Here is a 24,639-nt window from a genome sequence, read left to right as displayed (position 1 = left end):
GTGTCCCCATTGTCACTCACTTCTCCTCGGTGTCCCCCCTGTCCCCAATGTCCCCATTGTCACTCACTTCTCCTCGGTGGCCCCCCAATGTCCCCAGTGTCACTCACTTCTCCCCAGTGTCCCCAACCTGTCCCCACTGTCACTCACTTCTCCTCGGTGTCCCCAGTGTCCCCAGTGTCCCCATTGTCACTCACTTCTCCTCGGTGTCCCCCCCCTGTCCCCATTGTCACTCACTTCTCCTCGGTGGCCCCGCGCCTCTCGACCCTCAGGGCGGCCTCCAGGTTTGTCACCTGCAGCCTCAGCTGGTCCAGCTGCAGTTGGTGGCCCTGGGCCACCTCCTCCAGGTGCTGGCACCGCTCGGCGTCACCGCGGGCCCTGCGGGGACACACAGTGTCACTGTCACCCACTGCCACCCTGGGACACCCAGTGCCACCCAGTGTCACCAACTGCCACCCACTGCCACCAACTGCCACCCACTGCCACCCAGTGTCACCAACTGCCACCCAGTGTCACCCACTGCCACCCTGGGACACCCACTGCCACCAACTGCCACCCACTGCCACCAACTGCCACCCAGTGTCACCAACTGCCACCCTGGGACACCCACTGCCACCAACTGCCACCCTGGGACACCCACTGCCACCCACTGCCACCCACTGCCACCAACTGCCACCCAGTGTCACCCACTGCCACCCTGGGACACCCACTGCCACCCACTGCCACCCACTGCCACCAACTGCCACCCACTGCCACCCAGTGTCACCAACTGCCACCCTGGGACACCCACTGCCACCAACTGCCACCAACTGCCACCCAGTGCCACCCTGGGCCACCCAGTGTCACCTCCTCTGGGTGGTGGCACCGCAGTGTCACCTGCAGTGTCCCCCCACTGTCACAGAGTGCCATGCCCAAGGTGTCCCCAGGTGTGTCCCCAATCCCCCCGGTGTCCCCAATCCTCCCAGGGGTGTCCCCAGCCCCCCCAGGTGTCCCCACCCCCCCCAGGGGTGTCCCCAGGGTGTCACCTGCGCTCCAGGTGCTCATTCTCGGTCCGCCTCCTCTCCAGGCCCCTCTGGCTCTGGGCTGTCCCCAGGTGTCCCCAGGTGTCCCCACTCCCAGGGGTGTCCCCAGGTGTCCCCAGGTGTCCCCAGGGGTGTCCCCAGGGTGTCACCTGCGCTCCAGGTGCTCGTTCTCGGCCCGGCTCCTCTCCAGGCCCCTCTGGCTCTGGGCTGTCCCCAGCCCCCAGGTGTCCTCAGGTGTCCCCCTAGCCCCCCAGGTGTCCCCAGCCCCCAGGGTGTCCCCAGCCCCCCAGGTGTCCCCAGCCCCCCAGGTGTCCCCAGGGTGTCCCCAGGGTGTCACCTGCGCTCCAGGTGCTCGTCTCGGCCCGGCTCCTCCAGGCCCCTCTGGCTCTGGGCTGTCCCCAGGTGTCCCCAGGTGTCCCCACCCCCCCAGCGGTGTCCCCAGGTGTCCCCAGCCCCCCCAGGGGTGTCCCCAGGGGTGTCCCCAGGGTGTCACCTGCACTCCAGGTGCTCGCTCTCGGCCCGGCTCCTCTCCAGGCCCCTCTGGCTCTGGGCTGTCCCCAGGTGTCCCCAATCCCCCCAGGTGTCCCCAGCCCCCCAGGTGTCCCCAGGTGTCCCCAGCCCCCAGGGGTGTCCCCAGGGTGTCACCTGCGCTCCAGGTGCTCGTTCTCGGCCCGGCTCCTCTCCAGGCCCCTCTGGCTCTCGCGCAGCTCCCCCAGCAGGGACGTCACCTGAGCCTGCACCTGCGCCTTGTCCTGCTGGGGACACGGGGACAGGGGACAATGGCACCCCTGGCACCCTCTGCCACCCCTGCCAGCCCCGCCTTGTCCTGCTGGGGACACGGGGACAGGGGACAATGGCACCCCTGGCACCCCCTGCCACCCCCTGACAGCCCTGTCTGTCACCACTGCCACCCCTGACAGCCCTGTCACCACTGCCTTGTCCTGCTGGGGACACGGGGACAGGGGACAATGGCACCCCCTGGCACCCCCTGACAGCCCTGGCACCCCTGCCAGCCCTGCCACCACTGCCACCCCCGTCACCTGAGCCTGCACCTGCGCCTTGTCCTGCTGGGGACACGGGGACAGGGGACAATGGCACCCCTGCCACCCCCTGACAGCCCTGTCACCACTGCCTTGTCCTGCTGGGGACACTGGGACAGGGGACAATGGCACCCCTGCCACCCCCTGACAGCCCTGCTGGGGACACAGGGACAGGGGACAATGGCACCCCTGCCACCCCCTGCCAGCCCTGCCTTGTCCTGCTGGGGACACAGGGACAGGGGACAATGGCACCCCTGGCACCACTGCCAGCCCTGCCAGCCCTGCCTTGTCCTGCTGGGGACACGGGGACAGGGGACAATGGCACCCCTGGCACCCCTGCCTTGTCCTGCTGGGGACACGGGGACAGGGGACAATGGCACCCCCTGCCACCCCCTGCCACCCCTGCCTTGTCCTGCTGGGGACAGGGAACAATGGCACCCCTGGCACCCCTGCCACCCCTGCCTTGTCCTGCTGGGGACAGGGGACAATGGCACCCCTGGCACCCCTGCCAGCCCTGCCTTGTCCTGCTGGGGACAGGGGGACAGGGGACAATGGCACCCCTGGCACCCCCTGACAGAACCTGACAGCCCTGGCACCACTGCCACCCCTGCCTTGTTCTACTGGGGACACGGGGACAGGGGACAATGGCACCCCCTGCCACCCCCTGCCAGCCCTGCCAGTCCTGCTGGGGACACGGGGACAGGGGACAATGGCACCCCTGCCACCCCCTGACACCCCTGCTGGGGACACAGGGACAGGGGACAATAGCACCCCTGCCACCCCTGCCACCCCTGCTGGGGACACGGGGACAGGGGACAATGGCACCCCTGACACCCCTGCCAGTCCTGCTGGGGACACGGGGACAGGGGACAATGGTACCCCTGCCACCCCTGCCACCCCCTGACAGAACCTGCCAGCCCTGCCTTGCCCTGCTGGGGACAGGGGGACAGGGGACAATGGCACCCCCTGACAGAACCTGGCACCCCCTGACAGCCCTGCTGGGGACACGGGGACAGGGGACAATGGCACCCCTGCCACCCCTGACAGTCCTGCCAGCCCTGCCTTGTCCTGCTGGGGACAGGGGACAGGGGACAATGGGACAATGGCACCCCTGACAGCCCTGCCTTGTCCTACTGGGGACATGGGGACAATGACACCCCTGCCACCCCTGCCAACCCTGCCTTGTCCTGCTGGGGACACGGGGACAGGGGACAATGGCACCCCTGCCACCCCCTGCCAGAACCTGACAGCCCTGTCACCACTGCCAACCCTGCCTTGTCCTGCTGGGGACACGGGGACAGGGGACAATGGCACCCCTGCCACCCCCTGGCACCCCTGTCACCACTGCCAGCCCTGCCTTGTCCTGCTGGGGACACGGGGACAGGGGACAATGGCACCTCCTGCCTCCACTGCCACCTCTGCTATCGCTGTCACCACTGTCACCCGTCTGTCACCACTGCCAGCCCTGCAGAGACCAGGGCTACCCTCAGGTGTCCCCAGGTGTGTCCCCAAGTGTCCCCAGGTGTGTTCCAGCTGTCCCCAGCTGTGTCCCCAGCTGTGTCAGGTGTGTCCCCAGCTGTCCCCTAGGTGTGTCCACAGCTGTGTCCCCATCTGTCCCACTCTGTCCCCGTGTCCCCATCTGTCTTCATCTGTCTCATCTGATCCCAGGTGTGTCCCCAGGTGTGCCCCTCTGTCCCCAAAGTGTCCCCAGGTGTCCCCAGCTGTCCCCAGGTGTGTCCCCAGGAGTCCCCCTCTGTCCCCAGGTGTCCCTCTCTGTCCCCAGGTGTCCCCAAAGTGTCCCCAGCTGTCCCCAGGTGTCCCCAGGTGTCCCCAAAGTGTCCCCAGTACCTCGAGTTGCCTCCTCAGTCCCTGCAGTTGCCGCTCGGCCGCGCGGGAAACCTCCTGAGCCCGGAGCTCTGCGGCCACCACCCGGCCACGCAGGGCCACCAGCCTGAGGACAAAGGGGTCAGGGACACCCCCCAGAGCTCTGAGTGTCACCCAGAGTCACCCAGTGCCACCCAGGGTCACCCAGGGGTCACTGACCCCACCCTGAGCCCAGAGCTCTGCAGCCACCACCCGGCCACGCAGGGCCACCAGCCTGAGGACAAACGTGTCACCAAGGTCACCCAGGGTCATCCAGTGTCATCAGGGGTCACCCACTGTCACCCAGGGGTCACCCAGAGTCACCAGGGTCACCCAGTGTCACCCAGGGGTCACTGACCCCACCCTGAGCCCCGAGCTCTGCGGCCACCACCCGGCCACGCAGGGCCACCAACCTGGGGACAAATGTCACCAGAGAGGTCAGGGACAGCCCCCTGAGCTCTGAGTGTCACCCAGTGTCACCCAAGGGTCACTGACCCCACCCTGAGCCTGGAGCTCTGCGGCCACCACCCGGCCACGCAGGGCCACCAGCCTGTCACCAAATGTCACCAGAGGGGTCAGGGACACCCCCCTGAGCTCTGAGTGTCACCCAGTGTCACCCAAGGGTCACTGACCCCACCCTGAGCCCGGAGCTCTGCGGCCACCACCCGGCCACGCAGGGCCACCAGCCTGGGGACAAAGGGGACAGGGACACCCCCCAGAGCTCTGAGTGTCACCAGGGGTCACCCAGTGTCACCAGAGATCACCCAGTGTCACCCAGTGTCACCCAGGGATCACCCAGGGGTCACCCAGTGTCACCCAGGGTCACCCAGTACCACCAGGGATCACCCAGAGTCACCCAGTGTCACCCAGAGTCACCCAGAGTCACCCAGGGTCACCCAGTGACACCCAGTGTCACCCAGTGCCACCCAAGGGTCACCCAGGGGTCACTGACCCCACCCTGAGCCCCGAGCTCTGCGGCCACCACCCGGCCACGCAGGGCCACCAGCCTGGGGACAAACGTGTCACCAAGGGTCACCAAGGTCACCCAGTGACACCCAGTGTCACCCAGTGCCACCCAAGGGTCACCCAGAGTCACCCAGGGGTCACTGACCCCACCCTGAGCCCCGAGCTCTGCGGCCACCACCCGGCCACGCAGGGCCACCAGCCTGGGGACAAACGTGTCACCAAGGGTCACCAGGGTCACCCAGGGTCACCCAGTGTCACCAGAAGGGTCAGGGACACCCCCCCCCAAGCTCTGAGTGTCACCCCACGTCACCCCAACGTCACCCAACGTCACCCCACGTCACCCGAAGGGTGACACCCACCCGGGCACGGAGGGTCACCCAGTGTCACCCAACGTCACCAGAGGGGGTCCCCAAGCTGTCCCCACTGTCCCCAAAGTGTCCCCAGTGTCCCCAAATGCCCCCAAGTGTCCCCAAACTACCCCAAAGTGTCCCCAAGGTGTCCCCAAAGTGCCCCCAGTGTCCCCAAAGTGTCCCCAAACCCCCAAAGTGTCCCCAAACTGCCCCAAAGTGTCCCCAGCTGTCCCCAGACAGTTCATAAAGTGTCCCCAAAGTGTCCCCAAAGTGTCCCCAAATGCTCCAAAGTGTCCCCAGCTGTCCTCCAAATGCCCCCAAGTTTCCCCAAAGTGTCCCCAAAGTCTCCCCAAGTGTCCCCAAAGTGTCTTCAGTGTCCCCAAAGTCTCCCCAAACTGCCCCAAAGTGTCCCCAAAGTGTCCCCAGTGTCTCCCCAAAGCGTCCCCAAGTGTCCCGTGTCCCAAAGTATCCCCAAGTGTCTCCCCAAAGTCTCCCCAAGTGTCCCCAAACTGCCCCAAAGTGTCCCCAAGTGTTCCCAAACTGCTCCAAAGTGTCCCCAGTGTCCCCAAACTGCCCCAAAGTGTCCCCAGTGTCCCCAAGTGTCCCCAAGTGTCCCCAACTCACTCAGCCTCGCTCTCCTCCAGGCGCCGCCGCAGCTGCTCCTCGGAGCTGGGGGGGACAGGGGGGGTCAGGGGGACATTGGGGACACCAGGGGGACATTGGGGACACACCAGGGTGGGGGAGGGGCTCACCTGGGCTCGGGGGCCCAGGGGGACTCCGGGGGCTCCGGGTCGGGGGCGTCCTCGGCCTGAGGGGGGACACCAAGATGGGGGCTGGGGGACAGTGGGGATACTGGGGACATTGGGGACACTGGGGACACTGAGGGGACATTGGGGGACACCAACACAGGGGGCCTGTGGGGACATGGGGACACTGGGGGACATTGGGGGACACCGACATGGGGAGGCCTGTGGGGACAGTGGGGACATTGGGACACTGGGGACACTGTGGGGACATTGGGGGACACCGACATGGGGCCGTGGGGACAGTGGGGACACTGGGGGACATTGGCAAAGGGGACATTGGGGGACACTGACATGGGGAGGCTTGTGGGGACAGTGGGGACAGCATGGGGCTGTGGGGACATTGAGGGATACACTGAGACTTGGGGGACCTGTGGGAATAGGGGACATTGGGGACAGTGGGGAGACATTAGGGAACACCAACACAGGGGCCTGTCGGGACATGGGGACATTGAGGGGACATTATGGGGCACTGATGGGGGTCTGTGGGGACAATGGGGACATTGGGACAGAGGAGACATCAGGGGGACATGGGGACCTGTGGGACAGGGGACGTTGGGGACATGGGGAGACACCGGGGCTATGGGGGTGCTGTGGGGACATGGGGACATTGGGGGACATTGGGGGACACTGAGGGAGAGGGCACGGTGGGGACACTGGGGACATGGGGGCATTAGGGACATTGGGGGCTGTGGGGACATTGGTGATGGGGGACACTGGGGGTCTGTGGGGACATGGGGGACACTGGGGGCTGTGGGGACATGGGGACATGGGGACATTGGGGGGCAGTGGGGACATTGGGGGCTGGGACACTGGTGACGTGGGGACATTGGGGGCTGTGGGGACATGGGGACACTGGGGACATGGGGGCTGGGGACAGGGGGACATTGGGGATGTGGGGACACTGGGGGGCTGTGGGGACATGGGGGACATTGAGGGGACATCAGGGGGGACACAGAGTGGGGAGACACTGTGGGGACATTGGAGGGCACATTGGGGGATGGGGGACATTGGGGGCCCGGGGGACAAGGAGGGGACATTGGGGGATAGGGAGGGGCAGGGGACATGGGGGGACATGGAGGGGACACTGTGGGGACATGGGGGGTGACACAGGTTGACAAGGGGACATGGACAGACATGAGGGGACACTGTGGGGACATGGGGGGTGACACAGAGAACATTAAGGGGGACACAGATTGACAAAGGGACACTGAGGGGACACTGAGGGGACACTGAGGGGACAGGGGGGTCTGCCCGTACCTCCACGCTGCTGTCGGGGGTGTCCCCAGGGGTGTCCCCAGGGGTGTCCCCAGGGCTGTCCCCTCCCGGTGGCAGCTGGCACGTGGTGGCAGCGTCCCCAGGGCTGGCCCTGAGGGTGTCCCTGATGTCCCCAGGGCCATCCTTGATGTCCCCAAGACCGTCCTTGGTGTCCTCGGTGTCCTCCTGGCTGTCCCTGGGGGTGTCCTTGATGTCCCTGGGGGTGTCCTTGATGTCCCTGGGGGTGTCCTTGGTGTCCTCCTGGCTGTCCCCGGGGGTGTCCCCTCGTGCCTGGTCCCTCTCCAGCCTCAGCCTCTCCACCAGGGCTCGGGCCTGTCCCCAATGTCCCCTCAGCAGCTCCCGCTCCGCCCGGCGCAGCTCCTGCAGCCCCCGCAGCTCCTCCAGCCGGGCTCTGAGAGCATCAGTGCAGCGCTGCAGGGCCCCTGGGGACATCATGGGGACATGGGGACAGCGTTAGGGACATTGGGGACAGTGTTAGGGACACCCACGGCCCCCACAGCCCCCCCAGTGCAGCTCCTGCAGCCCCCGCAGCTCCTCCAGCCGCGCCCTGAGAGCATCAGTGCAGCGCTGCAGGGCCCCTGGGGACATCATTGGGGACATGGGGACAGTGTTAGGGACATTGGGGACAGTGCTAGGGACATTGGGGACATCACTGGGGACACCCCCAGCCCTCCCCCAGCCCCCCAGTGCAGCTCCTGCAGCCCCCGCAGCTCCTCCAGCCGGGCTCTGAGAGCATCAGTGCAGCGCTGCAGGGACATGGGGACATGGGGACATGGGGACAGCGTTAGGGACATTGGGGACAGTGTTAGGGACACCCAGAGAGCCCCCAGAGCCCCCCCAGTGCAGCTCCTGCAGCCCCCGCAGCTCCTCCAGCCGTGCCCTCAGAGCATCAGTGCAGCGCTGCAGGGACATGGGGACATGGGGACATTGGGGACATCATTGGGGACATTGGGGACATCACTGGGGACAGCCACAGCCCCCCCAGTGCAGCTCCTGCAGCCCCCGCAGCTCCTCCAGACGGGCTCTGAGAGCATCAGTGCAGCGCTGCAGGGACATGGGGACAGCGTTAGGGACATTGGGGACAGCGTTAGGGACATTGGGGACATCACTGGGGACATTGGGGACAGTGTTAGGGACAGCCACAGCCCCCCAACAGCCCCCCCAGTGCAGCTCCTGCAGCCCCCGCAGCTCCTCCAGACGCGCCCTCAGAGCATCAGTGCAGCGCTGCAGGGCCCCTGGGGACATCATGGGGACATGGGGACATTGGGGACAGCGTTAGGGACATTGGGGACAGTGCTAGGGACAGCCACAGCTCCCACAGCCCCCCCAGTGCAGCTCCTGCAGCCCCTGCAGCTCCTCCAGCCGCGCCCTCAGAGCATCAGTGCAGCGCTGCAGGGCCCCTGGGGACATGGGGACAGTGTTAGGGACATTGGGGACAGCATTGGGGACATTGGGGACAGCGTTAGGGACATTGGGGACAGTGTTAGAGACACCCAGAGAGCCCCCAGAGCCCCCCCAGTGCAGCTCCTGCAGCCCCCGCAGCTCCTCCAGACGGGCTCTCAGAGCATCAGTGCAGCGCTGCAGGGACACTGGGGACATGGGGACATTGGGGACAGTGTTAGGGACATTGGGGACAGCGTTAGAGACACCCACAGAGCTCCCACAGCCCCCCCAGTGCAGCCCCTGCAGCTCCTCCAGCCATGCTCTGAGAGCATCAGTGCAGCGCTGCAGGGACATGGGGACATGGGGACATTGGGGACAGCGTTAGAGACATGGGGACATTGGGGACATCATTGGGGACATTGGGGACATCAGGGGGACATTGGGGACATCATTGGGGACACTGGGGACAGTGTTAGAGGCATGGGGACACTGGGGACAGTGTTAGGGACATTGGGGACAGTGTTAGAGACACCCACAGTCCCCCAACAGCCCCCCCAGTGCAGCTCCTGCAGCCCCCGCAGCTCCTCCAGACGGGCTCTGAGAGCATCAGTGCAGCCCCAGGGGACATGGGGACATGGGGACATTGGGGACATCACTGGGGACATTGGGGACAGCACTGGGGACACCCCCAGCCCCCCCCCAGCCCCCCCAGCTCCTCCAGCCGTGCCCTCAGAGCCCCAGTGCAGCGCTGCAGGGACATGGGGGGGGATATAACCCAGTTTGTCCCAGTATCACCAGTCTGACCCCTCAGCTCGCGGTTCTCCGTGCACAGCCGCACAGTATAACCAGTGTAGCCCAGTATAACCCCCATTCCATCCCAGTTTGTCCCAGTATCACCAGTCTGACCCCTCAGCTCGTGGTTCTCCGTGCACAGCCGCCCAGTATAACCAGTGTAGCCCAGTATAACCCCCAATCCATCCCAGTTTGTCCCAGTATCCCCAGTCTGACCCCTCAGTTCCCGGTTCTCCGCGCGCAGCCGCAGCAGCTCCCAGTATAACCCATTACAGACCCCAATCCATCCCAGTACAGCCCAGTTTGTCCCAGTATCACCAGTCTGACCCCTCAGCTCGCGGTTCTCCGCGCGCAGCCCCCCAGTATAACCAATGTAGCCCAATATAACCCAGTATAGCTCAGTATAACCCAGTATAGCCCAGTATAACCAGTATAGTCCAGTACAATCCTGTATAACTAGTACAGCCCAATACAATCACTATAGCCAAGTATAAGCCAGTATAGCCCAATATAACCAGTACAGCTCAGTATAACCACTATAGCCCAGTACAACCCAGTATAGCCCAGTATAGCCAGTATAACCACTATAGCCCAGTATAAGCCAGTATAGCCCAATATAACCAATATAGCCCAGTATAACCACTATAGCCTAGTATAACCCAGTATAGCCTCATATAGCCACTATAGCTCAGTATAACCACTATAGCCCAGTATAACCCAGTATAGCCCAGTATAACCACTATAGTTCAATATAACCCAATATAGCTCAGTACAACCCAGTATAACCTAGTATAACCCAGTATAGCCTCATATAGCCACTATAGCTCAGTATAACCACTATAGTCCAGTATAACCCAGTATAGCCCAGTATAACCACTATAGTTCAATATAACCCAATATAGCTCAGTACAACCCAGTATAACCTAGTATAACCCAGTATAGCCTCATATAGCCACTATAGCTCAGTATAACCACTATAGCCCAGTATAACCCAGTATAGCCCAGTATAACCACTATAGTTCAATATAACCCAATATAGCTCAGTACAACCCAGTATAACCTAGTATAACCCAGTATAGCCTCATATAGCCACTATAGCTCAGTATAACCACTATAGCCCAGTATAACCCAGTATAGCCCAGTATAACCACTATAGTTCAATATAACCCAATATAGCTCAGTACAACCCAGTATAACCTAGTATAACCCAGTATAGCCTCATATAGCCACTATAGTTCAGTATAACCACTATAGCCCAGTATAACCCAGTATAGCCCAGTATAACCACTATAGTTCAATATAACCCAATATAGCTCAGTACAACCCAGTATAACCTAGTATAACCCAGTATATCCTAATATAACCCACTATAGCCCAGTATAACCAGTATAGCCCAGTATAACCCAGTACATGCCAGTATAACCAGTATAGCCCACTATAACCCAGTATAACCCAGTATAGCCCAGTATAACCCAATATAGCCCAGTATAGCCCAGTAAAAACCAGTATAGCCCAGTATAACCACTATAGCTCAGTATAACCCAGTATAACCCAATATAACCACTATAGCCCAGTATAGCCCAGTATAACCCAGTATAACCCAATAAAACCCAGTACAGCCCAGTATAACCAGTATAACCCAGTACGTGCCAGTATAACCAGTATAGCCCAGTATAACCAGTATAGCCCAGTATAGCCCAGCATAACCCAATATGACCCAGTATAACCAATATAGCCCAGTACATACCAACATAACCAGTATAGCCCAGTATAACCCAGTATAACCCCCAATCCATCCCAGTTTGTCCCAGTCTGACCCCTCAGTTCCCGGTTCTCCGCGCGCAGCCGCAGCAGCTCCCAGTATAACCCAGTATAGCCCAGTATAGAACCCAGTACACCCCAGTACACCCCAGTACATCCCAGTTTGTCCCAGTATCCCCAGTCTGACCCCTCAGTTCCCGGTTCTCCGCGCGCAGCCGCAGCAGCTCCCAGTATAACCCATTATAGACCCAAATCCATCCCAGTACACCCCAGTATATCCCAGTATCCCCAGTCTGACCCCTCAACTCGCGGTTCTCCGCGCGCAGCCGCAGCAGCTCCCAGTATAACCCAGTATAGCCCAGTATAGAACCCAGTACACCCCAGTACACCCCAGTACATCCCAGTATCCCCAGTCTGACCCCTCAATTCCCGGTTCTCCGCGCGCAGCCGCAGCAGCTCCCAGTATAACCCATTACAGACCCCAATCCATCCCAGTTTGTCCCAGTATCCCCAGTCTGACCCCTCAGTTCCCGGTTCTCCGCGCGCAGCCGCAGCAGCTCCCAGTATAACCCATTATAGACCCAAATCCATCCCAGTACATCCCAGTACATCCCAGTATCCCCAGTCTGACCCCTCAATTCCCGGTTCTCCGCGCGCAGCCGCAGCAGCTCCCAGTATAACCCATTACAGACCCCAGTACACCCCAGTACATCCCAGTATCCCCAGTCTGACCCCTCAATTCCCGGTTCTCCGCGCGCAGCCGCAGCAGCGCCTCGGCCGCTCCGGGCTCGGCGTCGTGCCCGGGCTGCACCATTTCCGCGCTCCTCCTCCAGCGCCCGCCGCTCATCGGCGGCTCCCGGGGGCGCCCGGGAGGGTTTTTGGGGTTTTTTGGGTTTTTTTGGGGGGTTTTGGGGGTGTTTTTTTAAGGTAAAATCGGGCGGTTTTGGGGACTCCCCGGACGCGCCGCCACTTCCGGCTTCCGGCGGAAGCGCCGTGACGTCACGCTCCGGGGGCGGCTGCCATGGCAACGGCGCGTTGATTGGTTACACCTCCCCGCTAAGCCCCGCCCGCGGATGACGATGATTGGTTAAGGAGAGGCGCGGCCCGCCCGCTGATTGGCGGGAGGGAGGGACCGCTCGGCGCTGATTGGTCGAGGCGGGCTGAGGGGCGGGGCCTGCCGTGAGGGGAATGGGGACCCGCGCGAGCCTGGAGGGGGAGGGGAGCGCGAGACCCGAAGGTGAGGGGGAGGGGAAATTTGGGGGTTGGGGGTCCTGAGGGGAGGGGCTGGGGGTCTGGGGGTCGGGGTCGGGGGTTGGGAGGGGTTTGGGGGAATTTAAGGCGAAAAAGGCGGAAATGGGGAGGGATGGGGGTCGGGGGTGGGGAGGGGCGCTGAGGGGATGGGGGGTTGGGGAGGGGTTTGAGGGGTCTGGGGGAGCTGGAGGTGGAAATGGGGCAGAATCGGAGGGTCCTGGGGAATTGGGGGCCGGGGGTAGGGGGTTGGGGGTCCTGGGGAGGGGTTGGGGGAGGGTCGAGGTTTTTGGGGGGTCTTTGGGGGTCCTGAGGGAGGGCTTTGGGGGAGGGTCGAGGTTTGGGGGATCCTGGGGAGGGGTTGTGGGGGAGGGTCGAGGTTTGAGGGGTCCTGGGGTTCTTGGGGGAGGGTCGAGGTTTGGGGGTCCTGGGGAGGGTTTGAGGGAAGGGGGAGGGTCGAGGTTTGGGGGTCCTGGGGAGGGTTTCGGGAGGGAGGGTCGAGGTTTTTGGGGGGTCTTTGGGGGTCCTGGGGAAGGGGTTGAGGGAAGGGGTTGGGGGAGACTGAAGGCGAAAATGAGGGAATTTTGGGGGTCTGGGGGAAACGGGGGGTCGGAGGGGTTTGGGGTCCGGGGAGGGAGTTTTGGGGGATTGGGGGATATGAGGGGGTCTGGGGGAAACGGGGGTCGGAGGGGTTTGGGGTCCGGGGGGCCGGGGAGGGAGTTTTTGGGGATTTGGGGGATATGAGGGGGTCGAGGGGGATTGGGGGTCTGGAGAAGGAAATGGGGAAATTTGGGGATGGGGGTTTGGGGTCTGGGGGTGATATGGGGGTCTGGGGGTTATTGAGGGTCGGGGGGTCTGGAGAAGGAAATGGGGCCATTGGGGGAATTGGGGGTTAGGGGTAACTGGGGGTTTGGGATCCTAGAGGGGGCCTGGGGATTTTGGGGAGGGGTTATGGGGAATTAGGGGTCTGGGGGATTAAAGGGGCTGGAGGTGGAAATGGGGAAATTGGGGGTTGGGGGTCCTGGGGGTTATGAGAGGTGAGGGGGTGGGGAGGGGTTTGGGGGATTTGGGTGTGAAAAGGCAGAAATGGGACAGGTTGGGGGTCCTGGGGGGGAAGGGGGTCTGGGGGACCTGAGGGGCAAATGGGGGAGGGGGAGGGAACCAGGAGGGTCTGGGGTGGGTTTAGGGGGCTGGAGGCGGCAACGGGGAGGATTTGGGGGAATGGGGGTCCAGGGTCAGTTGGGGAAGTCCGCCCCAACCCCAAAATCCCTTTCCAACCCCAAAATCCCGCCCCCAACCCTAAAATCCCTCCCCAACCCCAAAATCCCGCCCCCAAGTGCCAAATTCCACCCCCAGGTGCCCAATCCCACTCTTCAACCCCAAAATCCCTCCCCCAACCCCAAAATCCCTCCTTCCCACCCCAAAATCCCTCCCCCAACCCCAAAATCCTGCCCCAAGTGCCAAATCCCTCCCCAACCTGAAAATCCCTCCCCAAGTGCCAAATTCCACCCCCAGGTGCCCAAATCCCGCCCCTGAACCCCTAATATCCTGCCCCCAACCCCAAAATCCCTTCCCCAACCCCAAAATCCTCCCCTAACCCCAAAATCCCGCCCCTCAAGTGCCAGCCCTGCCCTTTAACCCCCAACCCTGCCCCCGAGTGCCCAAAGCCGCTCCCCAACACCCTGATCCAGCCCCCGAGTGTCCAGTCCCGCCCCCAACCCCAAAATCCTCCTGTAACCCCAAAATCCTGCCCCCAACCCTAAAATCACTCCCACTACCCCAAAATCCCTCCCATAACCCCAAAATCCTGCCCTGCAAGCGCCAGCCCTGCCCCCAGGTGCCCAATCCTGCCCCCAACCCCAAAATCCCTCCCCCAACCCGAAAATCCCGCCCCCTAAGTGCCAAATTCCACCCCAGGTGCCCAATCCCGCCCCTGAACCCCTAATATCCCACCCCAACCCCAAAATCCCGTCCCCCAACCCCAAAATCCTCCCTAACCCCAAAATCCCGCCCCTCAAGTGCCAGCCCTGCCCTTTAACACCCAAACCTGCCCCGGGTGCCCAAACCTGTCCCCTGAACCCCAGAAATCCCAGCCACCAAGTGCCAAATTCCACCCCAGCTGCCCAAATCCCGCCCATGAACTCTAAAATCCCTCCCCCAACCCCAAAATCCCGCCCCCAAGTGCCAAATTCCACCCCAGGTGCCCAAATCCCTCCCCCAACCCCAAAACCCCTCCCCAACCCCCAAAATCCCGCCCTCCAACCCCAAAATCCCGCCCCCAAGTGCCCAATGGCGCTCTCCAGCCCCAAAATCCCTCCCCACCCCCAAATCCTGCCCCCAACCCCAAAATCCCGCCCCCAAGTGCCAAATTCCACCCCAGGTGCCCAAATCCTCCCCAACCCCAAAATCCTGCCCCCAAGTGCCAGCCCTGCCCTTTAACACCCCAAACCTGCCCCAGGGTGCCCGAACCTGCTCTCCCAATCCTCCCCGGAGTCTCAAACCCCAAACCGGCTCCCCAGACCCCCGAACCGGCCCCAGACCCCCAAACTGGACCCCAAACCCCCAAACTGGAGCCCAAACCCCCAAGCGGAGCCCAACCCGCAGGGCCGATGGCGGCGGGGCCGGGGAGGCAGCTGAGCCGCTCGCAGGTGTGCGGGATGCTGCGCCAGGAGCTCAGCAGCGACGGCGCCTTCCTGCAGGGGCATCCCATGTCCTCGTCATCCTGGGGGCGCCTGTGAGTCCGGGGGCTTTGGGGGTTTGGGGATTCTCAGGGGCACCACCATGTGCTCGTCATCCTGGGGGCCTCCGTGAGTCCGGGGGCTTTGGGGGTTTGGGGATTCCTGAGGCACCCCATGTCCTCGTCATCCTGGGGGCCTCCGTGAGTCCGGGGGCTTTGGGGGTTTGGGGGCGTTTGAGGGATTCTGCTGAGGGCACCCCCACGTGCTCGTCATCCTGGGGCCTCCGTGAGTCCGGGGGGTTTGGGGGTTTGGGGGTTTGGGTGGGGCTTTGGGGGCTTTGGGGGCTTTGGGTGGGATTTGGGGGATGGGAACAGTGGACACCCCCTGTGCTCATCATCCTGGGGGCCTCCGTGGAGTCCGGGGGGTTTAGGAGGGGTTTGGGGGATTTCTGAGGGTTTGGGGGGCTTTGGGGGTTTGGGGATTCCTGCAGGGCACCACCATGTGCCTGTCATCCTGGGGGCCTCCGTGAGTCCGGGGGCTTTGGGGGGGTTTGGGGGATTCCTGCAGGGGCACCACGTGCCTGTCATCCTGGGGGCCTCCGTGAGTCCGGGGGGTTGTGGAGGATTGTGAGGGTTTGGGGGGTTTAGGGGTTTGGGGGGGTTGGGGGATTCCTGCAGGAGCACTCCCACGTGCTCGTCATCCTGGGGCCTCCGTGAGTCCAGGGGATTTGGGGGTTGGAGGGGTTTGGGTGGGGCTTTGGGGGCTAGGGGGCTTTGGGGATTCCTGCAGAGCACCCCCACGTGCTCGCCATCCTGGGGGCCTCAGTGAGTCCGGGGGGTTTGGGGATTTGAGGGGTTTGGGGGGCTTAGGGGGCTTGGGGGTTGGGGGATTCCTGCAGGGGCACTCCCACGTGCTCGTCATCCTGGGGGCCTCCGTGAGTCGGGGATTTGGGGGCTGGGGGTTTGGGTGGGGCTTTGGGGGGCTTAGGGGGGCTTTGGGGGATTCCTGCAGGGGCACCCCATGTCCTCGTCATCTGGGGGGCCTCAGTGAGTCCGGGGATTTGGGGGTTAGGGGGTTTGGGTGGGGTTTGGGGGCTTTGGGTGGGGTTTGGGGGATTCCTGCAGGGCACCACCATGTCCTTGTCATCCTGGGGGCCTCCGTGAGTCCGGGGGTTTGGGTGGGGTTTGGGGGGTTTGGGGGGGTTTAGGTGGGCTTTGGGTGGGGCTTGGGGGATTCTGCAGGGGCACCACCATGTCCTTGTCATCCTGGGGCCTCCGTGAGTCCGGGGGTTTTGGGGAGGGGTTTGGGGGATTCCTGCAGGGCACACCCATGTGCTCGTCATCCTGGGGGCCTCCGTGAGTCCGGGGGCTTTGGGGAGGGGTTTGGGGGATTTCTGGGGGTTTGGGGGGATGGGAGGGGTTTGGGGGTTTGAGAGATGGCACCCCACGTGCTCGTCATCCTGGGGGCCTCCGTGAGTCCGGGGGTTTGGGGGTTGGGGATTCCTGCAGGGGCACCCCATGTCCTCGTCATCCTGGGGGCCTCCGTGAGTCTGGGGGGTTTGGGGGCTTTGGGTGGGGTTTGGGGGATTCCTGCAGGGGCACCACCATGTCCTCGTCATCCTGGGGGCCTCCGTGAGTCTGGGGGCTTTGGGGGGGATTGGGGGGTTGGGTGGGGTTTGGGGTGATTCGAGGGTTTGGGGGTTTAGGTGGGGTTTGGGGGATGGGAACAGTGGGACACCCCTGTGCTCATCATCCTGGGGACCTCCGTGAGTCCGAGGGCTTTGGGGGGTTTGGGGGTTTAGGGGTTTGGGGGATGGGAACAGTGGGACACCCCACGTGCTGCGTCATCCTGGGGGCCTCTGTGAGTCTGGGGGGGCTTTGGGGGGATTTTAGGGGGTTTGGGGGACTCAGGGCAGTCTGGGGAGCTGGGAGGGTTTGGGGGATTGGAGGGGTTTGGGGGGGCTCGGGCCAGTTGGGGGTTGGGAGGGGCTTGGGGGGACTGGTGCCAATTTGGGGGTTAATAAAGGGACTAAAAGCAGAATTAAAAGGAAAATTGGGGGGCTGAAAAGGGGTTGGGAGGGGTTTTGGGAGGGTTAGGAGGGGTTGGGGGGGTTAGGAGGGGTTTGAGGGAGTTTAGGGGGATGGGAGGGATTTGGGGTCAATAAAGGGGCTAAGAGCAGAATTAAAAGGGAAATTGGGGGTCAAAAGGGGTTAGAAGGGGTTTGAGGGCGTCAGGGGTTTGAGGGATTTCTGGGGATTTGGGGGGTTAGGAGGGGTTTGGGGGATGGGACACCCCTCCGTTCAATCATCCTGGGGTCTCCAGTGAGTCTGGGGGATTTGGGGAGGTTTGGGGGATTGAGAGGCGGTTTGGGGGGATTTGGGGGGTGATAAAGGGACTAAAAGCAGAATTAAAAATGGAAATTGGGGGATTTGGGGGGTTAGGAGGGATTTTAGGGGGATGGGAGGATGGAACCCCCATTCATCATCCTGGGGGTCTCCCGTGAGTCTGGGGGATTGGGGAAATTGGGGGCACTGGAGGGATTTGGGGGGATGGGAGGGATTTGGGAGGGTAATAAAATGATTAAAAGCAGAATTAAAAGGGAAATTGGGGGTCAGAAAGAGGATTGGGGGGGATTTGGGGGTTGGAGGGATTTGGGGGAATAAAGGGGTTAAAAGGGGATTTGGGGGGGATGGGAGGGGATTTGGGGGGGTAATAAAATGATTAAAAGCAGAATTAAAAGAGAAATTGAGGGGTTAGAAAGGGATTTGGGGGATAATTAAAAGGATTAAAAGCAGAATTAAAAGGGGATTTGGGGGATAATTAAAAGGATTAAAAGCAGAATAAAAAGGGGAGTTGGGGGAGGGGAGGTGATTTGGGGGATAATTAAAAGGATTAAAAGCAGAATTAAAAGGGGATTTGGGGGAGGGAGGTGATTTGGGGGATAATTAAAAGGATTAAAAGCAGAATTAAAGGGAAATCAGGGGTTAAAAAGGGATTGGGGGGATTTGGGGGATGGGGGAGAAATAAAGGGGTTAAAAGGGATTTGGGGGGATGGGAGGGATTTGGGAGAAAAAGAAGTCAAAGGGGAGATATTTTGGGTGTTTGGGGGAACTGAGGGGGTTAAAAAGGGGATTTGGGGGGAAATAAAGGGATTAAAAGGGGATTTTAGGGAATAAAGGGGGGAAAGTGGGATTTTAGGAGGAAATGAAGGGGTTAAAGGGGATTTGGGGAAAATAAAAAGGTTAAAAAGGGATATTTGGGTGTTGAAAGGGTTAAAAGGGGGTTTTTTGAGGGGACATAAAGGGCTTTAAATGGGATTTTAGAAAGAAATTAAGGGTTAAAAAGGGATTGGGGGGGCTGGGGCAGTTTGGGGGTAATTTAGGGGTCATTTGGGGTATTTTGGGGGGTTATTTGGAGGTAATTTGGGGTATTTTGGGGGTAATTTGAGGACAGGGAGGAGAATTTGTGGGGAGGGGGCAAAAACAGGGCTGGGGGATTGGGGCAGTTTGGGGGGAAAGGGGGTTTGGGGGGTAATTTGGGGTATTTTGAGGTCATTTGGGGTCGTCAGGGGGTGTGGGGAGGGCAGCCCCCAAGGCCTTTGGGGGTGGGGGAGGAAGGGGAAGAACTGGGGTGCCCGCCTGCCCCTCCCCAGGTGTGTCCCCAACTTCCTCGTCCCCTCCCCCTTGTTACCCAGCACCCCTTAATTAAAGCACCCCGGGGGTGGGGGGAGGCGCCAGCCCCCACCCTGACTCAGCAATTCCAGGGGGTGGGGAGGAGGGGCAGGCACCTCTGCCCTCCCCACCCCACCCTGGCCCCTCCCCACCTGTAATGACCCTCCCCCACCTGTAATGGCCCCTCCACCTGTAATGGTCCCTCCCCACCTGTAATGGCCCCTCCCCGTTTTAGCCCCTCCCCACCTCTGATGGCCCCTCCCCCATCTCTGATGGCCCCTCCCACAGGGTGACCTGGCCAGGAAGAAAATCTACCCCACCATCTGGTAACCTGGGGACATTGGGGACATCTGGGGGGTTGGGGACGATTGGGGACATTTGGGGGCATTGGGGGGTTAGGGGACATTGAGGGGGCATTTGAGGACATTGGGGGGCATTTGGGGACATTGGGGACATCTGGGGGGTTGGGGACATTGGGGGATTGGGGGCATTGGGGGAGTTGGGGACATTGGGGGGGTTGGGGACATTGGGGGCATTTGGGGACTTTGGGGACGTTGGGGACACTGGGGGGGTTGGGGACATCAGGGCCATTCCTGTCCCCAGGGTCACTTTTGTCACCAGGGCCACTCTGGGGTCACCGACGTCACCGGTGTCACCAGGGCTATCAGTGTCCCCAAGGCCACCAGGGTCACCCTGTCCCCAGGGCCACCAGGGTCCCTGATGTCACCAGGGCCACTCTGAGGTCAACAGGGTCACCAGTGTCCCCAAGGCCACCAGTGTCACCCTGTGCCCAGGGTCCCTGAGGTCAACTTTGTCACCAGGACCACTCTGGGGTCACTGATGTCACCAGGGCCATCCTTGTCCCCAAGGCCACCAAGATCACACTGTTCCCAGGGCCACCAGGGTCCCTGATGTCACCAGGGCCACTCTGAGGTCCCCAGGGCCACCAGTGTCCCCAGTGTCCCCAGTGTCCCCAGTGCCACCCCCAGCCCAGGGCCATGCAGGTCACCGATGTCCCCAGGGCCACCAGGGTGTCCCCACCTGGGGGGGGGGTTGGTGACAATGCTGGGGGTGTCCCCGTGTCCTGGGGGGGGTTGGTGGCACAGGTGACACAGGGGTGACCCCCCAGGTGACACAGGGGTGACCCCAAGGATGTCCTTGATTCAGGGGTGTCCCCAGGGGTGGCCCTGGGGGACACAGGTGACACAGGGATGAGCCCAGCTGTGACCCCAGGTGACACAGGGGTGTCCCCAGGGAGGTGTCAGTGACTCAGGTGACTCAGGTGACCCCCCAGGTGACACAGGGGTGACCCCAGGGAGATGTCAGTGACACAGGTGACTCAGGTGACCCCCAGGTGACAGAGGTGTCCTCCCAGGTGGCTGTTCCGGGATGGGCTCCTCCCGGACTCCACTGTCCCTGTCCCTGGGGGATGTGGGGTGACACAGGAGGATATCAGTGACCCCCAGGTGACACAGGATGGTGACCCAGCTGTCCCCCCAGGTGGCTGTTCCGGGACGGGCTCCTCCCGGACTCCACTGTGCCTGTCCCTGGAGGGTGTGGGGTGACACAGGGGGGTGTCAGTGACACAGGTGACCCAGGTGACCCCCAGGTGACCCCCAGGTGACCCCCAGGTGACAGAAGTGTCCCCCCAGGTGGCTGTTCCAGGACGGGCTCCTCCCGGACTCCACTGTCCCTGTCCCTGGGGGGTGTGGGGTGACACAGGGGTGACCCCAGGGAGGTGTCAGTGACTCAGGTGACTCAGGTGACCCCCAGGTGACCCCCAGGTGACAGAGCTGTCCCCCCAGGTGGCTGTTCCGGGATGGGCTCCTCCCGGACTCCACTGTCCCTGTCCCTGGGGGGTGGGTGGTGTCACAGGTGACCCCCAGGTGACCCCCAGGTGACCCCCAGGTGACACAGGATGGTGACCCAGCTGTCCCCCCAGTTGGCTGTTCCAGGACGGGCTCCTCCCGGACTCCACTGTGCCTGTCCCTGGGGGGTGTGGGGTGACACAGGGGGGTATTAGTGACACAGGTGACACAGGTGACCCCCAGGTGACACAGGTGTCCCCCCAGGTGGCTGTTCCGGGACGGGCTCATGCTGGACTCGACTGTCCCTGTCCCTGGGGAGTGTGGGGTGACACAGGTGACACAGGGGGTTATCAGTGACACAGGGGGGTATCAGTGACACAGGTGACCCCAGGAGGGGTGTCACAGGTGACTCAGGTGACCCCCAGGTGACAGAGCTCTCCCCCCAGGTGGCTGTTCCGGGACGGCTTCCTCCCCAGTGCCACTGTCCCTGTCCCTGGGGGGTGTCAGTGACACAGGTGACACAGGGGGGTATCAGTGACCCCCAGGTGACACAGAGGGGTGACCCAGGTGACCCCCAGGTGACACAGATGTCCCCCCCCAGGTGGCTGTTCCGGGACGGGCTCCTCCTGGACTCCACTGTGCCTGTCCCTGGGGGTGTGGGGTGACACAGGGGTGACACAGGGGGGTGTCAGTGACCCCCAGGTGACACAGAGGGGTGACAGAGGTGACCCAGGTGACCCCCAGGTGACCCAGCTGTCCCCCCCCCAGGTGGCTGTTCCAGGATGGGCTCCTCCTGGACTCCACTGCCCCTGTCCCTGGGGGATGTGGGGTGACACAGGGGTGACACAGGGGGGTGTCAGTGACTCAGGTGGCACAGGTGACCCCCCAGGTGACAGAGCTGTCCCCCCAGGTGGCTGTTCCGGGACGGGCTCCTCCCGGACTCCACGCGCGTCGTCGGCTTCGCCCGCTCGGCCCTGACGGTGGAGCTGATCCGGGAACAGACCCTGCCCTACCTCAAGGTGGGACACCTGGGATGAACCTGGGCTGAACCTGGGTTAAACCTGGGCTAAACCTGAGCTAAACCTGGGTTAAACCTGAGCTGAACCTGGGTTAAACCTGGGCTAACCCTCTGACAGTGGAACTGATCCGGGAACAGACCCTGCCCTACCTCAAGGTGGGACACCTGGGATGAACCTGGGCTAAACCTGGGTTAAACCTGAGCTAAACCTGGGCTAAATCTAGGCCTGAGCCTGGGTTAAACCTGAGCTAACCCTGAGTCTAACCTGGGCTAAACCTGTGACGGTGGAGCTGATCCAGGAGCAGACCCTGCCCTACCTCAAGGTGGGACACCTGGAATGAACCTGGGTTAAACCTGGGTTAAACCTGAGCTGAACCTGGGTTAAACCTGAGCTAAACCTGGGTTAAACCAGGGCTAAACCTGGGTTAAACCTGAGCTAAACCTGGGCTAAACCTGGGCTGGATCTGAGCTGAACCTGGGCTGGATCTGGGCCTAAACCTGGGCCTTAACCCGGGCCCATCTGGCCCCAGAATCCTCCTGTCCCCAGGTGCCCCCTCTCACCTGTCCTATCCCACCTGTCCCCTCTCACCTGTCCTGTCCCATCTGTCCCCCCCTCACCTGTCTCACCTGTCCCCTCACCTGTCCCCTCCTGTCCCCTCACCTGTCCCTCTCACCTGTCCCCCCACCTGTCCCTCTCACTGTCCCCTCACCTGTCCCTCTCACCTGTCCTCTCCACCCGTCCTCACCTGTCCCCTCTCACCTGTCCCCTCTCACCTGTCCCAGGTGACCCCCAGGACAAGCCCCACCTGGGCGTGTTCTCGGCCTTGTGGTCCCCCTTATCTGTCCCCTCTCACCTGTCCTGTGCCACTGTCCTCTCTGTCCCCTCTCACCTGTCCTGTGCCACTGTCCTCTCTGTCCCCTCTGTCCCACCTGTGCAGGTGACCCCTGAGGACGAGCCCCGGCTGGCGTCGTTTCTGTCCCTGCAGAGCTTCGTGAGGGGTCAATACAATGACAGGGGCTTCTTCCTGTCCTGTCCCCTCACCTGTCCTGTCCCCTCACCTGTCCTGTCCCCCTCACCTGTCCCCTCTCACCTGTGCAGGTGACCCTGAGAAGCTTGAGCCCCGGCTGGCGTCGTTCCTGTCGCTGCAGAGGCTTTGTGAGGGGTCAATACAATGACAGGGGCCCCTTCCTGTCCTGTCCCCTCACCTGTCCCCTCACCTGTCCTGTTGTTCCTGTCCCCTCTGTCCCCTCACCTGTCCCCTCTGTCTCACCTGTGCAGGTGACCCCCGAGGACGAGCCCCAGCTGGTGTCGTTCCTGTCCCTGCAGAGCTTTGTGAGGGGTCAATACAATGACAGGGGCTCCTTCCTGTCCTGTCCCCTCACCTGTCCTGTCCCCTCACCTGTCCTGTCCTCTCACCTGTCCTGTCCCACCTGTTCTGTCCCCTCCACCTGTCCCACCTGTCCTGTCCCTCACCTGTCCTGTCTGTACCTGTGCAGGTGACCCCGAGGACGAGCCCTGGCTGGCGTCGTTCCTGTCGCTGCAGAGCTTTGTGAGGGGTCAATACAGCGACGAGGGGCTCCTTCCTGTCCTGTCCCCTCACCTGTCCTGTCTCCTTACCTGTCCTGTTGTACCTGTGCAGGTGACCCCCGAGGACGAGCCGCGGCTGGCGTCGTTCCTGTCCCTGCAGAGCTTTGTCCGTGGCCAGTACAACGACGAGGGCTGCGTTCCGGGCGCTCGACTCCCACCTGCGGGCGCTGCCCGGCGGCTCCGGCGCCCACCGGCTCTTCTACCTGGCCCTGCCCCCCAGCGTGTACACCCCGGTGACCCGGCACCTGCGGCACACCTGCATGGGGGATGGGTGAGTGGCACCCTGGGGACATCATTGGGGACATTGGGGACACCATTGGGGACACCCCAGTGACGCGGCACCTGCGGCACACCTGCATGGGGGACGGGTGAGTGACACCATTGGGGACACCATTGGGGACACCCTGTCACCTGGGGACACCCTGTCACCTGGGGACACCCCGGTGACCCAGCACCTGCGGCACACCTGCATGGGGGATGGGTGAGTGACACCATTGGGGACACCATTGGGGACACCCCTGTCACCTGGGGACACCCCTGTCACCTGGGGACACCCCGGTGACCCAGCACCTGCGGCACACCTGCATGGGGGATGGGTGAGTGACACCCTGGGGACATCATTGGGGACATTGGGGACATCATTGGGGACACCATTGAGGACACCCTGGTGACCCAGCACCTGCGGCACACCTGCATGAGGGACGGGTGAGTGACACCCTGGGGACACCATTGGGGACATTGGGGACACCACTGGGGACATTGGGGACACCCCGGTGACGCGGCACCTGCGGCACACCTGCATGGGGGACGGGTGAGTGACACCCTGGGGACACCATTGGGGACACCCCGGTGACGCGGCACCTGCGGCACACCTGCATGGGGGACGGGTGAGTGACACCATTGGGGACACCCCTGTCACCTGGGGACACCATTGGGGACACCCCAGTGACCCGGCACCTGCGGCACACCTGCATGGGGGACGGGTGAGTGACACAGCCCTGTCACACTGGGGACACCACTGGGCACCTTGGGGACACCCCGGTGACGCGGCACCTGCGGCACACCTGCATGGGGGACGGGTGAGTGACACCTTGGGGACATCATTGGGGACATTGGGGACACCATTGGGGACACCCTGTCACCTGGGGACACACCTGTCACCTGGGGGACACCATTGGGGACATTGGGGACACCATTGGGGACACCCCTGTCGACCTGGGGACACCTCATTGGGGACATTGGGGACACTCATTGGGGACACCCCTGTCACCTGGGGAGCACCCCTGTCACCTGGGGACACCTCTCACGTGCACCTGCGCCACACCTGCATGGGGGACGGGTGAGTGACACCCTGGGGACATCATTGGGGACAC

The 24,639-nt window shown here is 62.4% G+C and overlaps 2 protein-coding genes across 2 annotated transcripts; one reads left to right on the top strand and one right to left on the bottom strand.

Annotated features, from left to right (window-relative positions):
* Positions 1–230: 230 nt before the first annotated feature.
* On the bottom strand, positions 231–12,129 carry LOC126651560 (uncharacterized). Its single transcript, XM_050337520.1, has 4 exons — positions 11,988–12,129; positions 7,302–7,741; positions 1,665–1,771; positions 231–375 (listed from the first exon to the last, which is right to left on the bottom strand). The coding sequence occupies exons 1-4, from the start codon at positions 12,100–12,102 to the stop codon at positions 231–233; spliced, it is 807 nt and encodes a 268-aa protein (XP_050193477.1). The 5' UTR covers positions 12,103–12,129.
* Positions 12,130–12,450: 321 nt separating this feature from the next.
* On the top strand, positions 12,451–23,537 carry LOC126651561 (glucose-6-phosphate 1-dehydrogenase-like; the record flags this gene model as incomplete). The annotated part of the gene is made up of 6 exons (XM_050337521.1): positions 12,451–12,492; positions 15,108–15,207; positions 15,280–15,310; positions 19,141–19,178; positions 21,571–21,679; positions 23,319–23,537. Coding segments are annotated over exons 2-6 (492 nt in total), but the record flags the coding sequence as incomplete, so codon positions are not given.
* Between the last annotated feature and the right edge of the window lie 1,102 nt (positions 23,538–24,639).

This window comes from Myiozetetes cayanensis, unplaced genomic scaffold, assembly GCF_022539395.1.
Source record: "Myiozetetes cayanensis isolate MyiCay16 unplaced genomic scaffold, myiCay2020 scf670, whole genome shotgun sequence".
Taxonomy (NCBI): Eukaryota; Metazoa; Chordata; class Aves; order Passeriformes; family Tyrannidae; genus Myiozetetes; species Myiozetetes cayanensis.
This window is presented reverse-complemented; position numbering and strand designations above follow the sequence as displayed.

What these genes read in the sequence shown, in the direction of transcription:
- LOC126651560 (XM_050337520.1), bottom strand. Translation starts at nt 12,102, where the DNA reads ATGAGCGGCGGGCGCTGGAGGAGGAGCGCGGAAATGGTGCAGCCCGGG. An exon ending in CCCCCGACAGCAGCGTGGAG is followed by an intron (nt 1,772 to 7,301) that starts GTACGGGCAGAC and finishes TGTCCCCAGCAG; the next exon opens with GACAAGGCGCAGGTGCAGGC. An exon ending in AACGAGCACCTGGAGCGCAG is followed by an intron (nt 376 to 1,664) that starts GTGACACCCTGG and finishes GTGTCCCCGCAG; the next exon opens with GGCCCGCGGTGACGCCGAGC.